General features: G+C 40.9%; 1 protein-coding gene across 2 annotated transcripts in view; it reads right to left on the reverse strand.

The window, feature by feature from the left end:
* Positions 1 to 9,301: 9,301 nt before the first annotated feature.
* LOC115195207 (uridine diphosphate glucose pyrophosphatase-like) overlaps positions 9,302 to 27,473 on the reverse strand; it is a 51,890-nt gene continuing 33,718 nt past the window's right edge. For both annotated transcript variants that reach the window (XM_029754997.1, XM_029754994.1), the window contains exon 5: positions 9,302 to 9,767. In XM_029754997.1, coding sequence (XP_029610857.1) covers positions 9,518 to 9,767 — 250 coding nt within the window. In that variant the 3' untranslated portion in view covers positions 9,302 to 9,517. The remainder of the gene's footprint in view (positions 9,768 to 27,473) is intronic.

Raw genomic sequence — 27,473 nt, forward strand, 5'->3', positions numbered from 1 at the left:
TTTTGAGTGTGACTCCAAATCCAGACCTCTATGGGTTGATAAATTGGATTTCCATTGATTATTTTTGTGTGATTTTGTTGTCAGCACATTCAACTATGTAAAGAAAAAAGTATTTAAGAAGATTATTTCTTTCATTCAGATCTAGGATGTGTTGTTTAAGTGTTCCCTTTATTTTTTTGAGCAGTATATTTTTTGTTGATCCTTTCAATGCCAAGAGCGCCAACGCAAATTTTCCATTTTGTGCAAACCTCAACGGACAATTAGGTTTTCTAATTCTAATTCTCTTTCAGCCTTCGAAGCCTACCCAACTTCACTTCATAAATACTTATCATGATTCAATCAGCGGAACAAAGAAACTCATACATGTTAAAACCTCCAAGAGCGAGAAAAATGTGTCCGTTTTACACTTTACACAAAGTAGCTGAACAATCTAACTAACTAGCATGACTAGGGTCATCTTTTTTTCTTGGTAAAAAAAATTCAAGCCATTGTAGCAAAAACCATGCAATCCTGATACTTGACTCGAAATAGAGGAAGTTTGGGAAAACTCCATGCTCAGGGGAAATGGCCTGCCTCGGTGCTGGAAGACAGCAGTCCAGTCCTTTTGAGGTTGAAAGGAATTTGACGAAGTCCCCCACCTCTAGAATGTTACGGTAAAGCAATCACCCTTAGTTAAAAGGTGCAATGTAGCCCTCTCAGTATCAAATAATTTAAGTGTGCTGCACCCATCATTGTTGGCTCAATAACACATTTTTTATTTAGCATTGTTGTCAGTAAAAGTATGGAAATCATCTCGTGCTGTCACTCCATAAGGGTGGGGATAGTAGTGATCAAAATAATTTGTGCCCAATTTCAAGGCTTCTTTGTCTAGCTAAGATTCTTGAATCATTCGTAAATGTACAACTTTACCCTTTTTTATCTGACAAATGTATTTAGAATGTAAACCAAATCAGGGTTTAGACCTGGTCATAGCAGTATTAGAGCAGTCACTTTAGTTGTTAATGATCTTGTCAATGCTTTAGACTCTAAAATTAAATGGGCTGCTTTGTTTGTGGACCTGTCAAAAGCTTTTGATACTGTTGATCATGCCATGTTATTGAATAAGTTGTCCTCGATAGGCCTGAGCTCTGACACCTGTTCTTGCTTTCATGAACATCTTAGTGACGTAACTAAGGCCATGGTGAAGTCTGAAATTCTTGAAATACATAAAGGTGTTCCGCAGGGGTCGATACTAGGACCTAGGTTCTTTTCACTATTTACATAAATGCTATTGATCAATCTGTTAAATCGTAAATGTCATCTATATGCGGATTAGAGCTGGCCCCATTTAGTCGACTGGTTGATTGACAGGCTGTTGGTAGACCGAGATCGAGATTTCTTTTGTCGAGCAGTAGGAAAAAAAAGGGAAAAAAAGTGTAATTGGACTACTGTGGAGGCTGTGGGGATGGCACAGTCCATCACTCTAAGACATGTGCTACTGAAATTGTATATTGTTATATTTTGTAAGAACAATGGTGCAACACCAATAAAATGTATATTGTTTTATAACAAATTCACTTTCTCCCACGTTAGACAGCGGTCACTGTCCAGGGTTCTGAAACATTGCGCTGTTGAATTGCCACCTTTTCCTAGACCATGTTGCTATATGCATAAAAGCAAAGTTAACCAGCATATTGGTGTGGCAAACAATGCGGCGGAGTCAGCTGCGGAGTTAGGAGACAGGAAAACAGCCCTTGCCTTAATTGTCTAAGAAAAGTGAGGGGAAACCCCAACTTAATTAGGTCAATAATCAATTGACTACCTGTTAAATGTGCCTGGCTTTATAAATTATCTATCTATACACACACACAGGCATTCAGAAAGTATTCACACTCAGATTAAATAAAAACAGTCGCTCAATCTACACACAAAGCACCATAATGAAAAATCGAAAACAGGTTTAGACATTTTTGCAAATGTATTAAAAATAAAAAACAGATACCTTAATTACATAAATATTCAGACCCTTTGCTATGAGACTAAATTGAGCTCGGGTGCATCCTGTTTCCATTGATCATCCTTGAGATGTTTCTACAACTTGGAGTCCACCTGTGGTAAATTCAAATGATTTGACATGATTTGGAAAAGAACACACCTGTCTCTATAAGGTCCTACAGTTGACAGTGCATGTCAGAGCAAAAACCAAGCCATGAGGTCGAAGGTATTGTCCGTAGAGATCCTAGACAGGATTATGTCGAGGCACAGATCTGGGGAAGGGTACCAAAACAATGTCTGCAGCATTGAGGGTCCCCAAGAACACAGTTTCCTCCATCATTCAATGGAAGAAGTTTTGAACCACCAAGACTCCTCCTAGAGCTGGCCGCCCAAGCTAAACTGAGCAATCGGGGGAGAAGGGACTTGGTCAGAGAAGTGACCAAGAACCCGAAGATCACTGACAGAGCGCCACAGTTACTCTGTGGAGATGGGAGAACCTTCCAGAAGGACAACCATCTCTGCAGCACTCCACCAATACGCCTTTATGGTAGAGTGGCTAGACGGAAGTAAAAGGTTTGGAGTTTGCCATAAAAAGGTACCTAAAGGACTCTGACCATGTAAATCAAGATTCTCTGGTCTGATGAAACCAAGATTGAACTCTTTGGCACTGAATGCCAAATGCCACGTCTGGAGGAAACCTGGCACCATCCCTGCGGGGAAGTATGATGGTGGCAGCATCATGCTGTGGTGATGTTTTTCAGTGGCAGGGACTGCGAGACTAGTCAGGACGGAGGGAAAGATGAACTGAGAAAAATACAGATCTTGATGAAAACATGCTCCAGAGCGCTCAGGAGCTCAGACTGGTGCGAAGGTTCACCTTCCAACAGGACAACAACCTTAAGCACACAGCCAAGATAATGTAGGAGTGGCTTTGGGACAAGTCTCTGAATGTCTGCGAGTGGCACAGCCAAAGCCCAGACTTCAACATGATCGAACATCTCTGGAGACCCAAAAATAGCTGTGCAGCGACACTTCTTTGTAGAGAAGAATGGGAGAAATTCCACAAATACAGGTGTGACAAGCTTGTAGCGTCATACCCAAGAGGACTAAATACTGTAATCTCTGCCAAAAGGTGCTTCAACAAAGTACTGAGTAAAGGGACATATTTAATAAACGTTCAAACAACCGGTTTCTGCTTTGTCATTGAGGTATTGTGTGTAGATTGAGAATTTGTATTTTTTTTTATATCCATTTTAGAATAAGGCTGTAAGGTAACAAAATGTGGGGAAAAGTCAGGGGGTGAATATCTACAGATGAAGTCGAAAGTTTACCTACACTTAGGTTGGAGTCATTAAAACTCGTTTTTCAACCACTCCACAAATTTCTTGTTAACAAACTATAGTTTTGGCAAGTCGGTTAGGACATCTACTTTGTGCATGACACGAGTCATTTTTCCAACAATTGTTTACAGATTTTTACACTATCACAATTCCTGTGGGTCAGAAGTTTACATACACTAAGTTGACTGTGCCTTTAAACAGCTTGGAAAATTACAGAAAATGATGTCATGGCTTTAGAAGCTTCTGGTAGGCTAATTGACATCATTTGAGTCAATTAGAGGTGTACCTGTGGATGAATTTCAAGGCCTACCTTCAAACTCAGTGCCTCTTTGTTTGACATCATAGGAAAATCAAAAGAAATCAGCCAAGACCTCAGGAAATAAAATTGTAGACCTCCACAAGTCTGGTTCATCCTTGGGAGCAATTTCCAAATGCCTGAAGGCACCACGTTCATCTGTACAAACAATAGTACGCAAGTATAAACACCATGGGACCACGCAGCCGTCATACCGCTCAGGAAGGAGACGCGTTCTGTCTCCTAGAGATGAACGTACTTTGGTGCGAAAAGTGCAAATCAATCCCAGAACAACAGCAAAGGATCTTGAAGATGCTGGAGGAAACAAGTACAAAAGTATCTATATCCAAAGTAAAATGAGTCCTATGTCGACATAACCTGAAAGGCCGCTCAGCAAGGAAGAAGCCACTGCTCCAAACCCGCTATAAAAAAGCCAGACTATGGTTTGAAGAGGGACTGGTGCACTTCACAAAATAGATGGAATCCTGAGGCAGGAAAATTATGTGGATATATTGAAGCAACATCAACACATCAGTCAGGAAGTTAAAGCTTGGTCGCAAATGGGTCTTCCAAATGGACAATGACCCCAAGCATACTTCCAAAGTTGAGGCAAAATTGCTTAAGGACAACAAAGTCAAGGTATTGACATGGCCATCACAAAGCCTTGACCTCAATCCTATAGAACATTTGTGGGCAGAACTGAAAAAGCATGTTTGAAGCAAGGAGGCCTACAAACCTAACTCAGTTACACCAGCTGTCAGGAGGAATGGTACAACATTCACCCAACTTATTGTGGGGAAGCTTGTGGAAGGCTAACCAAAACGTTTGACCCAAGTTAAACAATTTAAAGGCAATGCTACCAAATACTAATTGAGTGTACGTAAACTTCTGACCCACTGGGAATGTGATGATAGAAATAAAAGCTTAAATAAATCACTACTATTATTCTGACATGTCACATTCTTAAAATAAAGTGGTGATCCTAACTGACCTAAAACAGGACATTTTTACTAGGATTAAATGTCAGGAATTGTGAAAAACTGAGTTTAAATGTATTTGGTTAAGGTGTATGTAAACTTCCGACTTCAACTGTATTTATACACAGTACCAGTCAAAAGTTTGGACACACCTACAAGGGTTTTTATTTTTTACTATTTTCTACATTGTAGAATAATAGTGAAGACATCAAAACAATGGAACATATAGTAACCAAAAAAGTGTTAAATCAAAATATATTTTATATTTGAGATTCGTCAAAGTAGCCACCCTTTGCTTTGATGAGAGGTTTGCACAGTCGTGGCATTCTCTCAACCAGATTCATGAGGTAGTCACCTGGAATGCATTTAAATTAACTTCATTAGCATACTGGTTATTATTTGGAATTTCAGATGACTGATGTGCCCAAAGTAAACTGCCTGTTACTCAGGCCCAGAAGCTAGGATATGCATATACTTGGTAGCATTGGATAGAAAACACTCTGAAGTCTCTAAAACGGTTAAAATAATGTCTGAGTATAACAGAACTGATATGGCAGGCGAAAATCCAAGGAAAATCCATCCGGAAATATTTTTGAGGTCACAGGCCATTTCAATGCTAGCCTATGGGAAATACAAATAGATAGGACCCAGATTGCAGTTCCTATGGCTTCCACTAGATGTCAAGTCTTTAGAAAGGGTTTCAGGCTTGTTTTTTGAAAAATGTGCAAGTAGGTGTAGTTTTTCCAAGGTGTCTCATTAGAAAAGTAGTCTTGTTGGCGCATGAATGAGGTGCGCGCTCTTCGTTATTTATCTTCCCAATTGAACATACTATTCTCCGTCTTAAATATTATCGTTTATTTAGATAGAGTACCTGAGGACTAATTAGAAACATCGTTTGACAAGTAACTTTTTGGATTCGTTTGTATGCATGTTGAATGAGTGGATTACTGAGATCATTGGCGCCAACTAAACAGACTTTTTTGGATATAAAGAAGGACTTTATCGAACAAAACATACATTCATTGTGTAGCAGGGACCCTTGGGATTGCAAACAGAGGAAGATCTTCAAAAAGGTAGGTGATTTATTTAATCGCTAATTGCGATTTTGTGACGCCTGTGCTGGCTGAAAAAGTATTGATGTGGGGCGCTGTCCTCAGATAATCACATGGTATGCTTTCGCCGTAAAGCCTTTTTGAAATCTGACAACGCGGTTGGATTAACAAGAAGTTAAGATTTTAAATGATGTACGACGCTTGTATTTTCATGAATGTTTAACATTACGATTGTTGTATTTTGAATTTCACGCTATGCAATTTCACCGGATGTTGTCGTAGGTGTCCCGCTAGCGGTTCATGCGCCCAAACAGGTTAAGAAGTGTGCCTTGTTAAAAGTTAATTTGTGGAATTTCTTTCCTTCATGCTTTTGAGCAAATCAGTTGTGTTGTGACACAGTAGGGTGGTATACAGAAGATAGCCCTATTTGGCAAAAGACCAAATCCATATTATGTCAAGAACAGCTCAAATAAGCAAAGAGAAACAACAGTCCATCATTATATTAAGACATGAAGGACAGTCAATCCGGAAAATGTCAAGAACTTTGAAAGTTTCTTCAAGTACAGTCGCAAAAACCATCACGCTCTATGATGAAACTGGCTCTCATGAGGACTGCCACAGAAAAGGAAGACCCAGAGTTACTTCTGCTGCAGAGGATACATTCATTAGAGAGTTACCAGCCTCAGAAATTGCAGCCCAAATAAATGCTTCAGAGTTCAAGTAACAGACACATCAACATCAACTGTTCAGAGGAGACTGTGTGAAGCAGGCCTTCATGGTCAAATTACTGTAAAGAAACCACTACTAAACAACACCAATAAGAAGAGACTTGCTTGGGACAAAAAACATGAGCAATTGACATAAGACCGGTGGAAATCTGTCCTTTGGTCTGATGAGTCCAAATTTGAGATTTTTGGTTCCAACCGCCTTGTCTTTGTGAGATGCGGAGTAGGTGAACGGACGATCTCCGCATGTGTGGTTCCCACCGTGAAGCATGGAGGAAGAGGTGTGATGGTGCTTTGCTGGTGACACTGATTTATTTAGAATTCAAGGCACACTTAACCAGCATGGCTACCACACCATTCTGCAGCGATAGGCCATCCCATCTGGTTTGCGCTTAGTGGGACTATCACTTGTTTTTCAACAGGACAATGTCCAAACACACCTCCAGGCTGTGTAAGGGCTATTTGACCAAGGAGAGTGATGGAGTGCTGCATCAGATGACATGGCCTCCACAATCACCCGACCTCATCCCAAATGAGATGGTTTGGGATGAGTTGGATCGCAGCAAACAAGTGCTCAGCATATGTGGGAACTCCTTCAAGACGTTTGGTAAAGCATTCCAGGTGAAGCTAGTTGAGAGAATGCCAAAAGTGTGCCAAGCTGTCAAGAATCTCAAATATAAAATATACGTATTTGTTTAACACACACACACATATACAGTATTCAGACCTTGACTTTTTGCACATTGTTACATTACAGCCTTATTCTAAAAGCAATTCTCAGCAATCTACACACAAAGCCCATAATGACAAAGCGCAAACAGGTTTTTGCAAATTTATTAAAAATAAACAGAAATACCTTAAGTATTCAGACCCTTTGCTATGAGACTAACTTGAGCTCATCCTGTTTCCATTGATCATCCTTGAGATGTTTCTACAACTTCATTGGACATGATTTGGAAAGGCACACAACACACCGGTCTATATAAGATCCTACAGTTGACAGTGCATGTCAGAGCAAAAACCAAGCCATGAGGTCGAAGGAATTTTCAGTAAAGCTCCGAACTGTAACTCAGTAAAATCTGAAATTATTGCATGTTGTGTTTATATTTTTGTTCAGTATATTACCACTGAAGGGGCCATGAATCCACACATTTAATAATTTAATAAGTTGCCAAAAAAGGTTTTTCTTGAGATTTGTCAATTAACCATTTGTGATATTGGCAAACTACATAGAAATGTTATGACATGTGTCATCAGCACAATACCCAAGGGTTAAAAAGCCTATGGCTAAAAGGTGCAGAATGGGGATCCCTGAATGTCACCTCATCAAGAGGGGGAAACCGTTTCGACCTAAGACGCTAAGCAAGTGATTTTGTGATTGTTGTCTTAAGCTCTTTCTTTCCCAAATAGGGTTGCACAATTCCGGAACCTTTCCAAGTTCCTAGGTTTTTCAGAAATTCCGCTTGAAAGATTCATATAAAACTGGAGGGAATCCTACAGCTGGGAATCCTCCATCCGGGATTACTGAAAAACCTGGGAACGTTTTGCAACCCTAGTTTCAAACCACTATAGACTTTGATAGCTGCTGTTGTCGATTTCTGTGGAAATCGGGGTGTTAAGAAGTGGTCTGGCCAAAACAGCCATGGGGGAAAGGGGGGTTTAACTGTTGTGAAGCTGAGAGACATAGCCCAAGTTAAAAAGAGCAACCATTTTCCTTCGAGCCTCACACAGTGCAGGTATCAACAAAACTTTCCCCCGCGTCAGGTTAAAAAACAAAAAGGGATCACAAAACAGCACTATGGGCTCAAGGTGCTATTCCAGGAAGCTGGGTTAAGTGGCATGCTAAACTTACTCCGACATGTTACAAGCTAGGTTTTCAATTTCCCAAAACAAAACTCCCATTGACCCTGCTCCATTCTACAGAGGCTCATAAGGGCTCGACATCACTTTCCTTCATTAGGAAAAAACAAAACACTGTCTGAGATATATAAAAACGCTGTTATTCTCAGCCAATATCGGAGAAGCCTTCCTGTTAACACACATGTATAAGTGTGAGAGCAATTGTCCACCAGAAGGTTCTCACAATATCACAATTAATCATATGGTGGTTACTAGTGTTATCACAATGATAAGTCAGAATTATCGTGGTGAGTATTGTAGTATCACGATGTTACAATACCTCTGAGTATTGTGATACTGGTATTGTGACATTAGTAACTGAAATAAAGCGTATCAGTGTAGAGGTAGGTGATATTCCTGTGGTAGTTAAAAGAAGCCTCTATCGAAAGTACAATTTCTTGTGACCTCAGAGCACGCATTGACATCCCTGGATTCAATGCTATGCTTACAACATATCTAAATGCCTAAGCAAACTGAAATGTTGATTTGTTTTTAGACCATGATCAAACAACCAACTATCAAACTATCAAAGTATTGCTTAGAGAAGTGTCTCCCAGTCCTGGACGTGAGGGACCCAAAAGGGGAGAATACTTTTTTTTCTAGTCCAGCAGTTACTCAACTCATTCATTTGTTAAATTAGGAGTGTTAGTGCTTGGCTGGGATAAAAATGCTCCCCCCCCCAAGACACAAGAATGGGAAACACTGGCTTTGAGGCTGTGTAGATCGTAGAGAACGTTAGCAAGGCGTGCCTGAACAGCTGTGGTAATTAGACTCAGCAACGACCGTCATATGTGATAAGCTCTGGCACTGAATAAGAAACAACATTTTTGTATTCCTGGAACGAGATCAAATCAACTGCAGACGAGCAGCTCTGAACAAGAGTGATGTTGCCATCTTCGTGACCTCTGTGGAAAAAGTTACACAAACAACAAAAAGTGAATATGGCAAGTTTTAGAGGAAAAGTAATTAAGACCATAAATTTGACAAACCCCCCCCCCCCCCCCCCCAAAAAAAGAACACAGTTAGTAACAACACAAAAATGGTTGCCATGGGGCCATTTTATATGGAAATGGTCAGAGGCAAGGTGTTGGAAGTTGATTTAAGTTGTCTCTAACCACTGACACAGGGTCAGATATTTTTCTCCATACCCTTAATAGTAAAGATTAGGCTTGGGTTTAGGGTCTTCTGATCCCAGATCTGTTGTTAACGGCAACTTCTACCTCAGGCTCAAGAGTGCAAGGACGGGTTGGGTGGGTTACACGTTGGTGGAGATCTTGTACTTGGGCGACATGTTGTTGTGGAACCAGATGAAGCTGAAGATGACGCCCATGGTCTTGGGGACGCTCTCGTCGTAGGCAAAGGTCATGGCCTCGTGGAGGGGCACCTTGACCACTTCGATCAGCTCACCCTCCTGAGGCGCGCCTCCGCCCTCGCCCACGCGGTTTTCGTCTGACACCTCGGCGTAGAACATGGTCTGCTTGGCTCCTGTCACGCCTACGCTGGAGCTGCCGAGAGATAGGTGACACACACGAGGTCAAAGGTCAGGTGACTGGCATTTAAGCCTATGAGCGCCTGTTTATTATTTCACACAGCAAATGTTATCCAACTAAATTTGGAGGGGTTTAGCAGTCAGTTCAAAATAAAATATTTTCCCAAACCAATGCCAAAGCTTTTGAGAGATCGCCATGACAATCCCAGGTGAAACACCACCAGCGTGGAGTTGGTGGAGAGGGAGTGGTGAGTGTAGTGTGTCTATAGGGCGATGATGATGATCCTCTTTGGGGCTAGAGGATCCCCATGACAGGCTTCCCCTCTACACTTAGATTCCTCAATTCTCCCCACATGACAGCCATATAAAAACACCATCCACAGGCAGCTAAAATGGGGCCAAGTAAGGTCCCTTAATCCTGATTGAGGAATCCATGAAATCATCCTGTCAAAGGTTCGGTGGGAGGTGTAGGGTGACGTTGCCCCTAGACACTGATCTAAATTGAGGAGGGAAAGCTAATCCTAGATCTACACCTACGGGAACACTCACCCCAAACCCTGGCTGGGATTCAAGTTTTCCAACAGCCAATGCTAATGCTACCGAAGATAGCACATCAGTTGTATACCATCCACAGGCAGCTAAAACAAACAAGAACTCAAATCCTTTTGTTCACCTGAACTAGAATTACTCACAATCAAATACCAACCGTATTATCTCCCAACTCTCCTCGGTTATTGTCACAGCCGTGTATATCCCCCCGCAAGCGGATACCAAGACGGCCATCAAGGAACTTCACTGGACTTTACAAAAACCATATATCCTGAGGCTGCATTTAGTGTAGCTGGGGATTATAACAAAGCAAATCTGAGAACAAGGCTACCTAAATTATAATCTGCATATCGATTGCAGTACACGAGAGAGTAACACTCGAGCACTGCTACTCTAACTTCCACGATGAATACAAGGCCCTGCTCTGCTTTTGGCAAATCTGACCATGACTTCATCTTGTTGCTCCCCTCCTATAGGCAGAAACTAAAAACAGGTCACCTAGTTATTCCCTCCGTAAGTCAATCAAACAAGCAAAGTGTCAGTATAGAGAAAGTGGAGTCGCAATTCAACGGCTCAGACACGAGAGGTATATGGCAGAGTCTACAGTCAATCACGGATTGCAAAAAAAACAAAAAACAACCCCATCTCGGACATCAACGTCTTGCTCCCAGACAAATTAAATCAACTTCATTGCGTGCTTTGAGGACAATACAGTGCCACCAACACGGCCCACTACCAAAGACTGTGGGCTCTCCTTCTCCGTGGCCGACGTGAGTAAAACATTTAAACGTGTTAACACTCGCAAGGCTGCCGGCCCAGACTGCGTGGCCATGCATGCCTCCAAGTCAATCATCAAGTTTGCAGACGACACTACAGTGGTAGGCTTGATTACCAACAACAAAGAGACAGCCTACAGGGAGGTGGTGAGGGCCCTCGTGTGTGGTGTCAGGAAAAAAAACACACTCAACGTAAACAAAACAAAGGCGATGATCGTGGACTTCAGGAAACAGCAGAGGGAGCACCTCCCTATCCACAGCGACGGGACAGTAGTGGAAAAAGTGGAAAGTTTTAAGTTCCTTGGCATACACATCATGGACAAATTGAAATGGTCCACCCATACAGAGTGCTGAAGGCGGCGCAACAGCACCTCTTCAACCTCAGGAGGCTGAAGAAATGTCTTGCCACCAAAAACACAAACTTTTACAGATGCACAATCGAGAGCATGCCGTCGGGCTATATCACCGCCTGGTACGGCAACTGCTCCGCCCACAACTGTAAGGCTCTCCAGAGGGTAGTGAGGTCTGCACAATGCATCACTGGGGGCAAACTACCTGCCCTCCAGGACACCTACACCACCCAATGTCACAGGAAGGCCAAAAAGATCATCAAGGACAACAACCACCCGAGACACTGCCTGTTCACCCCGCTATCATCCAGAAGGCGAGGTCAGTACAGGTGCATCAAAGCTGGGACCGAGAGACTGAAAAACAGCTTCTATCTCAAGGCCATCAGACTGTTAAACAGCCATCACTAATATTGAGAGGCTGCTGCCAACATACTGACTCAAACGTCTAGCCACTTTAATAATAACAAATTGGATGTAATAAATGTATCACTAGTCACTTTAAACAATGCCACTTTATATAATGTTTACATACCCTACATTACTCATCTCATATGTATATACTGCACTCTATACTAGAGCTCAGCCGATTAATCAGAATGGCCGATTAATTAGGGCCGATTTCAGATTTTCAGAACAAATCGGTAATCGGCATTTTTTTGGACACCGATTGTGGCCGATTACATTGCACTCCACGAGGAGACTGTGGCAGGCTGACTACCTGTTACACGAGTGCAGCAAGAAGCCAAGGTAAGTTGCTAGCTAGCATTAAACTTATCTTAACATAATCATTAGTTAACTACACATGGTTGATGATATTACTAGTTTATCTAGCTTCTACTGCGTTGCATATAATCGATGCGGTGCCTGTTAATTTCTCAGCGAATTACAGCCAACTTCACCAAACGGGTGATGATTTAACAAGCGCATTCGTGAAAAAAAAGCACTGTCGTTGCGCCAATGTGTACCTAACCATAAACATCAATGCCTTAAAATCAACACACAAGTATATATTTTTAAGCCTGCATATTTAGTTAATATTGCCTAACATGAATTTCTTTTAACGAGAGTCTTGTCTTTAAATAGCTGTAAAATAGTCATATGTTTGAAAAACGGAAGTTTTCGGATTTTAGAGGAGTTTGTATTTCGCGCCACGCCCATCATTGGATATTGGAGCAGACGTTCCGCTAGCGGAACATCTAGATGTAAGAGGTTAACTAGGGAAATTGCATCACTTCTCTTGTGTTCCGTGCAAGCAGAATCAAGGTATATGCGGAACGGTTCCGTATTTCAATGAAAGAATAAACGTTTTGTTTCGAAATGATCGTTTCCGGATTTGACCATATTAATGACGTAAGGCTCGTATTTCTGTGTGTTATTATGTTATAATAAAGTCTATGATTTAATATTTGATAGATCAGTCTGACTGAGCGGTGGTAGGCAGCAGCAGACTCATAAGCATTCAATCAAACAGCACTTTCCTGCATTTGCCAGCAGCTCTCCACTGAGCTGTTTATGACTTCAAGCCTAACAACTCCCGAGATTAGGCTGGTGTAACCGATGTGAAATGGCTAGCTAGTTAGCGGGGTGCGCGCTAATAGCGTTTCAAATCAGTGACGTCACTCGCTCTGAGACCTTGAAGTAGTTGTTCCCCTTGCTCTGTAAGGGCCGCGGCTTTTGTGGAGCGATGGGTAACGATGCTTTGAGGTTGGCTGTTGTCGATGTGTCCCTAGTTCGAGCCCAGGTAGGGGTGAGGAGAGGGACGGAAGCTATACTGTTACACTGGCAATACTATAGTGCCTATAAGAACATCCAATAGTCAAAGGTATATGGAATACAAATGGTATAGAGCGAAATAGTCCTATAATATCTACAATCTAAAACTTCTTACCTGGGAATATTGAAGACTCATGTTAAAAGGAACCACCAGCTTTCATATGTTCTCATGTTCTGAGCAAGGAACTTAAACGTTAGCTTTTTTACATGGCACATACTGCACTTTTACTTTCTTCTCCAACACTTTGTTTTTGTATTAATTGAACAGGTTTCATTATTTATGAGGCTAAATTGATTTATGTATTATATTAAGTTAAAATAAAAGTGTTCATTCAGTATTGTTGTAATTGTCATACATTTTTTTTAAACGGTCAATTAATCGGCATCGGCTTTTTTTGGTCAGCTAATGATCGGTATCGAAAAATCATAAACGGTCGACCTCTATACCATCTTGCCTATGCCATTCGGCCAACGCTCATTCATATATTTATATGTACATATTCTTATTCATTCCTTTACACGTGTGTATAAGGTTGTTGTGAAATTGTTAGATTACTTGTTAGATATTACTGCATGGTCGGAACTAGAAGCACAAGCATTTCGCTACACTCGCATTAACATCTGCTAACCATGTGTATGTGACCAATAAAATTAGATTTTCCACGTAGAGTAGGCCAGAAGGCTAAACTGAAAAACCTAACCTCTCAAAAAAAATATGGCGGAGCCGCAAAAGTACTTCTGTGCAAGGGTGTTTATTTACATAGTGAATCCGGAAAAAAACAATAGTACTGCCATCCAAAGCATCCATTATGGGACAGCTAAAAACAATGCTGCCCCATCAACAGCTCAATCCATAATGGTTCCCCCCTTGAACTGAAAGAGAGGCTCCTTTTGTAGGGGAAGCCCCTCACATCAGAATATACCCAGCACTAATTAATTAAGCAATTACCCTCATCAAAGCCTACATTTTCCACTCAGCTAAACATAATGAATTACATATATTGCAACACGTTTCTCATGATACAATATACCAATAACACATTTACAAAATCCCATCCCTACTGACATGGAGTCTTCCAAGATGCCCATTCACATGAACGAGCCAGTCGGGACAGGCACTACAAAGCCAGCCTGATTACCGTAGCTCTGGTCCTTATCCCAGCATACCCGGAAGCTACAGAGATGGAGAGAGGAACAGAACCAAACAACGCGCTCATCCATAACATTGATAAGTACAATAAATGTTGCTTAAATTTAACATGAACGCTTGTCTGTATATTCTTTATACCATAAACTGCTACTGACGAGAGGTAAGAATAAAGTGTGAAATGTATGTACTAAGAGAGTGACGTTGACTTGTGTGTCAACCCACATTGTTAACGTAGCTGATAAAGGAGCAGGGAGGCGCGATGAATGTGTGTGTGTCAGTGTACCAAACGCTGCCCGCGGCCAATGACGGGACTTCTCTGCCACAGATGTGTGTATTGTTAGATACTACTGCACTGTTAGGTACTACTGCACAAAATCACATTATGATTTTTAAGAAATGAATTTGTATTTGATCACCTACCAACCAGTAAGAATTCCGGCTCTCACAGACCTGTTAGTTTTTCTTTAAGAAGCCCTCCTGTTCTCCACTCATTACCTGTATTAACTGCACCTGTTTGAACTCGTTACCTGTATAAAAAGACCTGTCCACACACTCAATGAAACAGACTCCAACCTCTCCACAACGGCCAAGACCAGAGAGCTGTGTAAGGAGATCAGGGATAAAATTGTAGACCTGCACAAGGCTGGGATGGGCTACAGGACAATAGGCAAGCAGCTTGGTGAGAAGGCAACAACTGTTGGCGCAATTATTAGAAAATGGAAGAAGTTCAAGATGACGGTCAATCACCCTCGGTCTGGGGCTCCATGCAAGGTCTCACCTCGTGGGGCATCAATGATCATGAGGAAGGTGAGGGATCAGCCCAGAACTACACGGCAGGACCTGGTCAATGACCTGAAGAGAGCTGGGACCACAGTCTCAAAGAAAACCATTAGTAACACACTACGCCGTCATGGATTAAAATCCTGCAGCGCACGCAAGGTCCCCCTGCTCAAGAAAGCACATATGCATGCCCGTCTGAAGTTTGCCAATGACCATCTGGATGATCCAGAGGAGGAATGGGAGAAGGTCATGTGGTCTGATGAGACAAAAATAGAGCTTTTTGGTCTAAACTCCACTCGCTGTGTTTGGAGGAAGAAGGATGAGTACAACTCCAAGAACACCATCCCAAACGTGAAGCATGGAGGTGGAAACATCATTCTTTGGGGATGCTTTTCTGCAAAGGGGACAGGACGACTGCACCGTATTGAGGGGACCATGGATGGGGCCATGTATCGGGAGATCTTGGCCAACAACCTCCTTCCCTCAGTAAGAGCATTGAAGATGGGTTGTGGCTGGGTCTTCCAGCATGACAGCGACCCGAAACACACAGCCAGGGCAACTAAGGAGTGGCTCCGTAAGAAGCATCTCAAGGTCCTGGAGTGGCCTAGCCAGTCTCCAGACCTGAACCCAATAGAAAATCTTTGGAGGGAGCTGAAAGTCCGTATTGCCCAGCGACAGCCCCAAAACCTGAAGGATCTGGAGAAGGTCTGTATGGAGTGGGCCAAAATCCATGCTGCAGTGTGTGCAAACCTGGTCAAGAACTACAGGAAACGTATGATCTCTGTAATTGCAAACAAAGGTTTCTGTACCAAATATTAAGTTCAGCTTTTCTGATGTATCAAATACTTATGTCATGCAATAAAATGCTAATTAATTACTAAAAATCATACAATGTGATTTTCTGGATTTTTGTTTTAGATTCCGTCTCTCACAGTTGAAGTGTACCTATGATAAAAATTACAGACCTCTACATGCTTTGTAAGTAGGAAAACCTGCAAAATCGGCAGTGTATCATACTTGTTCTCCCCACTGTATATGTATGTATGTATGTATGTATGTATGTATGTATGTATGTATGTATGTATGTATGTATGTATGTATATATATATATATATATATATATATAACATTCTATTGGTTGAAAGAATTTTGTATAGTAATTTAAAAAAAAATTTGACGTTTTGAATCAGGTGGTGTTTTGCGTATCAAATCATAAACAATGTGCAATGGAATGGGTACATCAAATTTCTTCCCAACTATTTTGCTATTTATATATGTCACAGCTGTCAGTTTCTTGGTCCTTAAATGAAATTGGTATTTGTTTTCTTTAACCATTTGTTATTTAATGCAGGGCCGATATACAAGTTCCTTACTTTTTTCCCCTTCTACCTGCCTCTTCCATTTTTGTGGTAATGCTGCAATTAGTTGGTTGTAATTTTGGGTAGAGCAGACATTTCCATGTCTGTTAGCTGCATGTGTGACATAACTCCACCAGTCCTATTTATATCATTCACTAAAATTATACCTTAAACAATTCTTCGAAAAATGATTTTTTTTAATCAATTAGTATATTTGAGTTTAACCACAATATTTGTTGTATTATTTGTTCTGTCTTTTCAGGTGGATTAAACTGAAATTGCAACCAACTTTCTAAGGCTTGTTTTAAAAAAATAACGATATTTGAGATTATTTCCTTTTCAAACAACCGAAAGTGAGCAGGTGTAATCTGAATAAAGGGAAAAAGGCCATTCTTGAACATAGGATGAGACATTCCTACAGAACCCGTTTGGATTTAAGTAAACCTTTTGTACGACTGATGCCTTTAGTGAGACATCTAATGCTTTAATATTTAATCATTTCTGCCTCCGAATTCACATTCGTTATATAAATAGGCCCTTTAAAATTTTGTCTGGCTTGCCATTCCAAATAAAATTTAATATTTTTTGTTCATATAATTTAAAAAGCAGGTCACTAGGTGTAGACAAAACCATAAGCCAATAGGTAAAACTGTGATATGACTAAATCAGGGTAGACAGGTATTTTCCTTTCCACGGTAGCAAGATCTTATCTATTTTTGCTAACTTTCTATAAAGATTTATTGGAGTGAGATCATTTTTCTTTTGTGATTTGTATACCGAGTATGACCATATCTCCGTCAAACCATTTAATTGGTAAACTACACAGTAATGTAAAATTTACATTTTTTAGTGATCCAATTTGGTTTTAATCCAGAGAGGATAGCAAAAGTACCTAGATCTTCTATGAGGCCGTGGAGAGATTTTAATTGTGGTTGTAAAAGAAAACATGAATCATCAGCGTACAATGACACCTTAGTTTTTAAGCCACGGATTTCTAATCCCTGAAAACTTCATAAAAGGGTAGGGGGCACTATTTTCACCTCCTGGATGAAAAGCGTGCCCAAAGTAAACTGCCTGCTACTCAGGCCCAGAAACTAGGATATGCATATAATTGGTAGATTTGGATAGAAAACTCTAAAGTTTCCAAAACTGTTAAAATAATGTCTGAGTATAAATAACAGAACTGATATGGCAGGCGAAAAAGTGAGAAAAATCCATCCAGGAAGTGGGATGTTTTTTTATTTTGTCGTTTTCAATTGAATGCCATTACAGTATCCATTGACTTAGGACTCAAATTGCACTTCCTATGGCTTCCACTAGATGTCAGTCTTTAGAAATTGTTTCAGGGTTGTATTCTGAAAAATGAGTAAGACCACTTTGAATGAGTGGACCATTCAGTGACCCGAGGGTTTTCATGCACACGACCGAGAGCACGTCTTTCTTGTTTCCTTTTATATTGACGAAGCTTTTGTCCGGTTGAAATATTATTGATTATTATGACTAAAAACAACCTGGGGATTGATTATAAACATCGTTTGACATGTTTCTACGAACTTTACTGATACTTTTCGGATTTCTCGTCTCTGTTGTGACTGCCATTGAGCCTGTGGATTACTGAACAAAACACGAACAAAACAAGAGGTTTTTGGATATAAAAAGAGGGACTTTATCGAACAAAACAAACATTTATTGAGTAAATGGAAGTCTTGTGAGTGCAACCATACGAAGATCATCAAAGGTAAGTGATTAATTTTATCACTATTTCTGACTTGTGTAACTCCTCTACTTGGCTGGTAACTGTTGATAATGATTTGTCTGCTGGGCGCTGTTCTCAGATAAACGCATGGTATGCTTTTGCCGTAAAGTCTTTTTGAAATCTGACTCCGTGGTTGGATTAACAAAAAGTTAATCTTTAAACCGATGTATACACTTGTATGTTTTATGAATTTATGAGTTTCTGTTTTTGAATTTGTCGCTCTGCAATTTCACTGGATGTTAGCCAGGTGGGATGCTACCGTCCCACACCCCCTAGAGGTTAATATTATTGTCAGATCTAATTTTAACAGCTAACATTTCGATGGCAATAATAAATACATATGCCGATAGTGGACAACCTTATTTTACTCCTCTAAGATAGTTTTAAACTTTCTGAGATGTAGCCATTATTTACTATACATAACTTTAACCCATTTTATAAGAGATTCCCCAAAATTGGAATATTCTAGGCATTTATATATAAACTCCAGTTGTACTTTATCAAAATCAGCTATGAAAACCAGGCCTGGTGTCCGACATTTTGTAGTATTCTATTGTTTCCAGTACTTATCATATTATCTTCATTGTATCGTCCATGTAAAAAACCTGTCTGATTAGGATGAATAATATCTGACAATATACTTTAATTCTATGCGCCAAGCATTTTGCATCACAACACTGAAGTGTAAGAGGCCTCCAATTTGTTAAACGGACTGGATCATGCATACCTACCTACCTACCTACCTGTCTTTAGATAGTTTTGTCAGATGTTACTATGGAATACTGAAGTATAATTACAAGCATTTCATAAGTGTCAAAGGCTTTTATTGACAATTACATGAAGTTGATGCAAAGAGTCAATATTTGCAGTGTTGACCCTTCTTTTTCAAGACCTCTGCAATCCGCCCTGGCATGCTGTCAATTAACTTCTGGGCCACATCCTGGCTGATGGCAGCCCATTCTTGCATAATCAATGCTTGGAGTATGTCAGAATTTGTGGGTTGTTTGTTTGTCCACCCGTCTCCTGAGGATTGACCACAAGTTCTCAATGGGATTAAGGTCTGGGGAGTTTCCTGGCCATGGACCCAAAATATCAATGTTTTGTTCCCCGAGCCACTTAGTTATCACTTTTGCTTTATGGCAAGGTGCTCCATCATGCTGGAGAAGGCATTGTTCGTCACCAAACTGTTCCTGGATGGTTGGGAGAAGTTGCTCTCGGGGCATGTGTTGGTACCATCCTTTATTCATGGCTGTGTTCTTAGGCAAAATTGTGAGTGAGCCCACTCCCTTGGCTGAGAAGCAACCCCCCACACATGAATGGTCTCAGGATGCTTTACTGTTGGCGTGACTGATGGTAGCGCTCACCTTGTCTTCTCAGAACAAGCGTTTTCGGATGCCCCAAACAATCGGAAAGGGGATTCATCAGAGAAAATTACTTTACCCCAGTCCTCAGCAGTACAATCCCTGTACCTTTTGCAGAATATCAGTCTGTTCCTGATGTTTTTCCTGGAGAGAAGTGGCTTCTTTGCTGCCTTTCTTGACACCAGGCTATCCTCCAAAAGTCTTCGCCTCACTGTGCGTGCAGATGCACTCACACCTGCCTTCTGCCATTCCTGAGCAAGCTCTGTACTGGTGGTGCCCGATCCCGCAGCTGAATAAACTTTAGGAGACGGTCCTGGCGCTTGCTGGACTTTCTTGGGCGCCCTGAAGCCTTCTTCACAACAATTGAACCCCTCTCCTTGAAGTTCTTGATGATCCAATAAATGATATAGGTGCAATCTTACTGGCAGCAATATCCTTGCTTGTGAAGCCCTTTTTGTGCAAAGCAATGATCATGGCATGTGTTTCCTTGCAGGTAACCATGGTTGACAGAGGAAGAACAATGATTCCAAGCACCACCCTCCTTTTGAAGCTTCTAGTACAATATTCAAACTCAATCAGCATGACAGAGTGATCTCCAGCATTGTCCTCATCAACACTCACACCTGTGTGTACGAGAGAAACACTGACATGATGTCAGCTGGTCATTTTGTGGCAGGGCTGAAATGCAGTGGAAAGGTTTTGGGGATTCAGTTCATTTGCATGGCAAAGAGGGACTTCACAATTAATTGCATTTCATCTGATCATTCGTCATAACATTCTGGAGTATATAAAAATTGCCATCATACAAACTGAGGCAGCAGACTTTGTGAAAATTAATGTGTCATTCAAAACTTTTGGCCACGACGGAATATCTCACTAGGTCAGGGTATTTAACTTCTATGGGCTAGGTGGGACGTTAGCGTCCCACTCTATTCAACAGCCAATGGAATCGTGTGGAGCGAAATACAAATACCTAAAAAAAATGCAATAATTTCAATATTTCAAACATACGACTATTTTACACCATTTGAAAGATAAGACTCTCGTTAATCTAACCACATTGTCCGATTTCAAAAAGGCTTTACAGCAAAAGCAAAACACTGAGCTACAGCCTTCCCTGTAGCTCAGTTGGTAGAGCATGGTGTTTGCAACACCAGGGTTGTGGGTTCATTTCCCACGGGGGGCCAGTACAAAAAAAAAATGATGAAATGAATGCATTCACTACTGTAAGTTGCTCTGGATAAGAGCGTCTGCTAAATTACTAAAATGTAAAAATGTAAATTAGATTATGTTAGGAGAGTACAGACACAAATAACCACACAGCCATTTTTCAAGCAAGCATATATGTCACAAAAACCCAAAACACAGCTAAATGCAGCACTAACCTTTGATGATCTTCATCAGATGACACTCCTAGGACATTATTTTCTACAATACATGCATGTTTTGTTCAATCAAGTCCATATTTATATCAAATCACATTAGCATGTGATGTTCAGAACTAGCAACTAGCAACTCCCGGTGAATTTACAAAATTTCTCATCATAAACGTTGACAAAATACATAACAATTATTTTAAGAATTATAGATACAGAACTCCTTTATGCAATCGCTATGTCAGATCTTAAAATAGCTTTTCGGCAAAAGCACATTTTGCAATATTCTGAGTACATAGCTCAGCCATCACGGCTAGCTAATTTGACACCCGCCAAGTTCGGAGCAACCTAAACTCAGAATTACCATTAGAAAAATTGGATTACCTTTGCTGTTCTTCGTCAGAATGCACTCCCAGGACTGCTACTTCCACAACAACAGTTGTTTTTGTTCCAAATAATCCATAGTTATGTGCAAATACCCCCGTTTTGTTTGTGCGTTCAGGTCACTATCCAAAGGGTAACGCGCGAGCGCATTTCGTGACACAAAAAATAAAAAATGTTCCATTACCGTACTTAGAAGCATGTCAAACGCTGTTTAAAATCTATTTTAATGGTAAAAAGCGATAATATTCCAACCGGACAATACTGTATTCATTCAAAGAGGAGAATAAAAAATGGCGAGGTCTCGTGAACGCGTATTTCCATTCCCTTTGTCCTCAGGCAGACCACTGACAAACTGAGTTACTATACTTTGCCCAGAGACAGGAGACGCCCCAATCCGCTTTCTGGCGGCTTTAGAGAGCCAATGGAAGCCTTAGAAAGTGCAACATAACCCCACGGATACTGTAGTTTCGATAGACAAGCAAAAGGAGAACTACAAAATCGCAGACAGGCCACATCCTTCTTGGAATCTTCTCAGGTTTTTGCCTGCCATATGAGTTATGTTATACTCACAGACACCATTCAAACAGTTTTAGAAACTTTAGGGTGTTCTCTATCCAGATCTACTAATAATATGCATATTCTCATTTCTGGGCAAGAGTAGTAACCAGTTTAAATCGGGTACGTTTTTTATCCGGCCGTGAAAATACTGCCCCCTAGCCCAGACAGGTTAAGCCTCCATATATCCACTAATTCCAATATATCCATGACATTCATGATTTCCATAAGTGCCTGAGGGTGATAGTTTGTAGTGTTATTTCCTTTCCGGTCCATAGAGGTATTTAAGACCATATTAAAATCTCCGATCATAATAATAGAGTCTAGTGTTGCTTGTAAAGTTAATAAATTCTTATATATATTATCAAAGAAGCTTGGATCATCATCATTATTTGGACCGTATAGGTTAATAAGCCATATCTGTTTATTGTCCAATAACATATTTAAAATAATCCATCTATCTTGTTTTGTTTGGACAATTTGCACATTTGGATCAAAATTACTGTTAATTAAAACCTTCACCCCTTTTGAATTTCTTTGCCAATGGGAGAAATATATTTCACCCCCAAGTCCTTTTTCCACAAAACTGAATCTAAAATTATATAAATGGGTTTCCTGTAAACAATAGATATTATATTCCTTCTCTTTTAGCCAGGTAAATACTGATCGTCTTTTCTTATTATCTGCTAAGCCATTACAATTGTAACTGGCTATACTTATTTCACCACTTACCATGAGACGCAACGTCAATTCCATTTATCAAAATATATGTTTAATAAACATACCATTAAAAAGTAACATGATTGAGTGTCTATATAGCTGTACCATGATATTTGCATTGCTAGTAAGTAAACCTCCAATTGGTCCCCACTATTCCACCTGCTAAAAGCCCTCATCCCGAGTTGGGTTGTCATCCCAATGCCCGGCAGACCACCCCCGACCCCCCGTATCCCATAGCCCTGAAAAGACTGGGATCCATCCTTCGAAAAAAGCACACAGTGCCATTTACAGAACAGAAGTAGATCAACCGCCAAATGCATTTCCATCACCCTCACCTCAATTTGCAATATATATAGAAATTTAAAAAAAATCTATTTTAAAAATTCTGTTTCTTATTTTCCATAATTAGCTATTAATATTTGTAGTAATGTAGGCATGTTTTGCAAAGGATTTTCTCTCACCAGTCTCGCCATTACCAAAATTACATTATTGCAAGCAATTATTATGAATCATCCTATATTGTCCCTAACATCTTTTACTCCTTCGCAACAGTTGTGGGATACGCACATACACACACTCAACCCTTTTCCCCCACACAACCACAGGCTCACATTCTCAACAGTTGCACCATCCCAGAGCCCAACTCAAGAAAGGTCTTGATTTACAAATGCATATACAGTTGCAGCTGTATGAGAAGGCCTGCAAGACCGTGCAAATGTAATTACATTTTTTAAATGGGCAGAAATGGGGAGATTTTATTAACTATTGTCACGTCCTAGATGGAGGTCAAATGTACCCGTTTTCCCTGAAACACCCACAACACGGTCCCCCATATTGACCATATTCCCAACAGGGCCACAATAATATACCCCCTCTGAATGCCCGAGTGTGACCCCCTAGGCTCTAACAGTTTGTGGGCACTGCTTGTCGCCATTATAGTGCAATTAATGTATTGTTTAGTGTGGTGTTGTGTCTTTGCTGGCATGCATCTATTTTTTTGAGTTTGCCCCACCAAGATTTACATGCTAAAATTGCCACTGGTTGTCGATCATTGCTAGACAACCAATTTCAGGTCTTGCCATTGATCAACGCGGACAATCAGGAACATTCAGTCTTCTTGGTAAGCAACTCCAGTGTAGATTTAGCGTTGTGTTTTAGGTTATTGTCATGCTGAAATGTGAATTAATCTCCCAATGTCTGGTGGAAACCAGGTTTTCCTCTAGGAATTTGACTGTGCTTAGCTCCATTCCATTTATTTTCTTTATCCTGAAAAGCTCATAAAATATATATATCTCCTTAACAATTACAAGCATACTCATGATGTAGCCACCACTATGTTTGAAAATATGGCGTGGTACTCAGTAACATGTTGTATTCAATTTGCCCCAAACAACAATTTGTATTCAGGACAAAAAGTGAATTGCTTTGTAACATTTTTTTTCAGTATTACTGCAAACAGGATGCACGTTTTGGAATATTTGTATTCTGTACAGGCTTCCTTCTTTCCACTCGGTCAATTAAGTTAGTATTGTGGAGTAACTATAATGTTGTTGATCCATCCTCAATTTTCTCCCATCACAGCCTTCAAAAACTCTTACTGTTTTAAAAAGTCACCATTGGCCTCAGTGAAATCCCTGAACGGTTTCATTCCTCTACGGCAACTGAGTTAGGAAGGACACCTGTATCTTTGTAGTGACCGGGTGTATTGATACACCATCCAAAGTGAAAATAATAACTTCACCACGCTCAAACGGATATTCAATGTCTGCTTTAAAAATGTTTTCCCATGGTTCCCTTCTTTGCGAGGCATTGGAAAACTTCCCTGGTCCTGGTGGTTGAATCCATTTGAGAGTCACTGCTCGACAGAGGGACCTTACAGATACACTATATACTCACACACAGATCAATCCACCCACCCACAAATTAGTAGATGATTTGGTTATTTCAGACACACCCGTTGACAACAGGTGAATAAAATTGAGCACACAGCCATGCAATCACCATAGAAAACACTGGCAGTAGAATGGCCTAGCTGAAGAGCTCAGTGACTTTCAATGTGGCACCGTTATAGGACGGCACCTTACCAACAAGTCAGTTCATCAAATGTATGCCCTGCTAGAGCTGCCCAGGTCAACTCTAAGTGATTTTGAAGTGGAAACGTCTAGGAGCAACAACGGCTCAGTCGCAAAGTGGTAGGCCACACAAGCTCACAGAACAGGACCGGCGAGTGCTGAAGAGCGTAGCGCAGAAAAAAACATCTGTCCTTGGTTGCAACACTCACTACAGAGTTCCAAACTGCCTCTGGATGCAACGTCAATACAAGAACTGTTGGTCGGAAGCTTCATGAAATGGGTTTCCATGGCCGAGCAGTCGCATACAAGCCTAAGATCACAATGTGCAATGACAAGCATCGGCTGGATTGGTGTAAAGCTCGCCGTCATTGGACTCTGGAAACACATTCTCTGGAGTGGTGAATCACGCTTCACCATCGGGCAGTCCGACAGGCAAATCTGGGTTTGGCGGATGCCAGGGGAACGCTACCTGTCCGAATGAATACTGCCAACGGTAAAGTTTGGTGGGGGAGGAATAATGGTCTGGGGGTGTTTTTCTTGGTTCGGGCTAGGCCCCTTAGTTCCAGTGAAGGGAAATCTTAACGCTACAGCATAAAAGACATTCTAGACAATTCTGTGCTTCCAACTTTGTGGCAACAGTTTGGGGAAGGCCCTTACCTTTTCCAGCATGACAATGCCCCCGTGCTCAAAGTGAGGTCCATACAGAACTGGTTTATCGAGATCGATGTGGAAGAACTTGACTGGCCTGCATAGAGCCCTGACCTCAACCCCATCTAACACGTTTGGAATGAATTGGAACGCAGACTGCGAGCCTGGCCTAATTGCCCAACATCAGTGCCCGACCTCACTAATGCTTGTGGCTTAATGGAAGCAAGTCCCCACAGCAATGTTCCAACATCTAGTGGAAAGCCTTCCCAGAAGAGTGGAGGCTGTTATAGCAGTAAATTAATGCCCATGATTTTTGAATGAGATGTTCAACGAGCAGGTGTCCACATTCTTTTGGTCATGTAGTAGAATTGTATGTTTGGGCTAGTCATTCTAAAATACGTTAAACGCTATTGTTGCACACAGAGGGAGTCCATTCAACTTACATGACTTGTTAAGCACATTAACTTACTTAGGCTTGCCATAACAAAGTAGTTGAATACTTGACTCAAGACATTTGAGTTGTTTTTCATTCTTAATTCATGTCAAAATTACATAATAAAATAAAAACAATTCCCCTTTGACATTATGGTGTTTTGTGTAGGCCAGTGACAAACAAACCTCAATTTAATCAATTTTAAATTGTCTGTAAAACAACCAAATGTGGAAAATCAAGGGGTGTGAATACTTTCTGAAAGAACGTTATAAGTGAGTAGAAAAGATGTTTCTGAACACTTCTAAAATAACCCTGATAATGCGATAAAAAAATTCAAAAAACATGAAAGAATCATGAATAATGAGTGAGAAAAAAACAAACTTCATATACCAGCCATTAACTGTAATCCAGCCAGGGTTACTCACAAGCAATTGAGATGTTCAAATGTATAGCCTACTTTGACTTGAGTGGTCTCACCTCTGATTTAATGTTTACCAGGGTCCCGGAACACTTGGAGAACGAACAGATAAGCAAGAGTATTTTATGCATCCCTGCCCTTGAGGTTAGTAGATAGACACATTCCTCTGAGAGGTTTGAAGAAATCGCACCATATACATCTATTGTTTGTCTATTAAACCTTTAAATACAGGAAGTCATTCGCCTCATCTTTGGGTTCAGCATTTTACACACCTTGAGCGAATCAATTATTCACGACAGTGTGTGCGCCTGTATGAAGCTATGGGTGTTTGTTTGTGAAGCTAGACGCTAATCTTGAGTCAGTTTTGCATTTTCCCAGCTAATGAATATGGTTAGGATTGCAGGAGGGGAAGCTACTCTTAGATTTGTACCTAGGGGAAACTTCAGCCCGGAGCCATACAGTGAGGGAAAAAAGTATTTGATCCCCTGCTGATTTTGTACGTTTGCCCACTGACAAAGAAATGATCAGTCTATAATTGTAATGGTAGGTTTATTTGAACAGTGAGAGACAGAATAACAAAAAATCCAGAAAAACATGTCAAAAATGTTATAAATTGCTTTGCATTTCAATGAGGGAAAAAAGTATTTGTCCCCCTCTGCAAAACATGATTTAGTACCTGGTGGCAAAACGTTTGCTGGCAATCAGAGGTCAGATGTTTCTTGTAGTTGGCCACCAGGTTTGCACACATCTCAGGAGGGATTTTGTCCCACTCATCTTTGCAGATCTTCTCCAAGTCATTAAGGTTTCCAGGCTGACGTTTGGCAACTCGAACCTTCAGCTCCCTCCACAGATTTTCTATGGGATTAAGGTCTGGAGACTGGCTAGACCACTCCAGGACCTTAATGTGCTTCTTCTTGAGCCACTCCTTTGTTGCCTTGGCCTTGTGTTTTTGGTCATTGTCATGCTGGAATACCCATCCATGACCCATTTTCAATGCCCTGGCTGAGGGAAGGAGGTTCTCACCCAAGATTTGACGATGCATGGTCCCGTCCATCGTCCCTTTGATGCGGTGAAGTTGTCCTGTCCCCTTAGCAGAAAAACACCGCCAAAGCATAATGTTTCCACCTTCATGTTTGACGGTGGGGATGGTGTTCTTGGGGTCATAGGCAGCATTCCTCCTCCTCCAAACACGGTGAGTTGAGTTGATGCCAAAGAGCTCCATTTTGGTCTCATCTGACCACAACACTTTCACCCAGTTGTCCT

The sequence above is a fragment of the Salmo trutta genome, chromosome 1, assembly GCF_901001165.1.
Source record: "Salmo trutta chromosome 1, fSalTru1.1, whole genome shotgun sequence".
NCBI lineage: Eukaryota > Metazoa > Chordata > Actinopteri > Salmoniformes > Salmonidae > Salmo > Salmo trutta.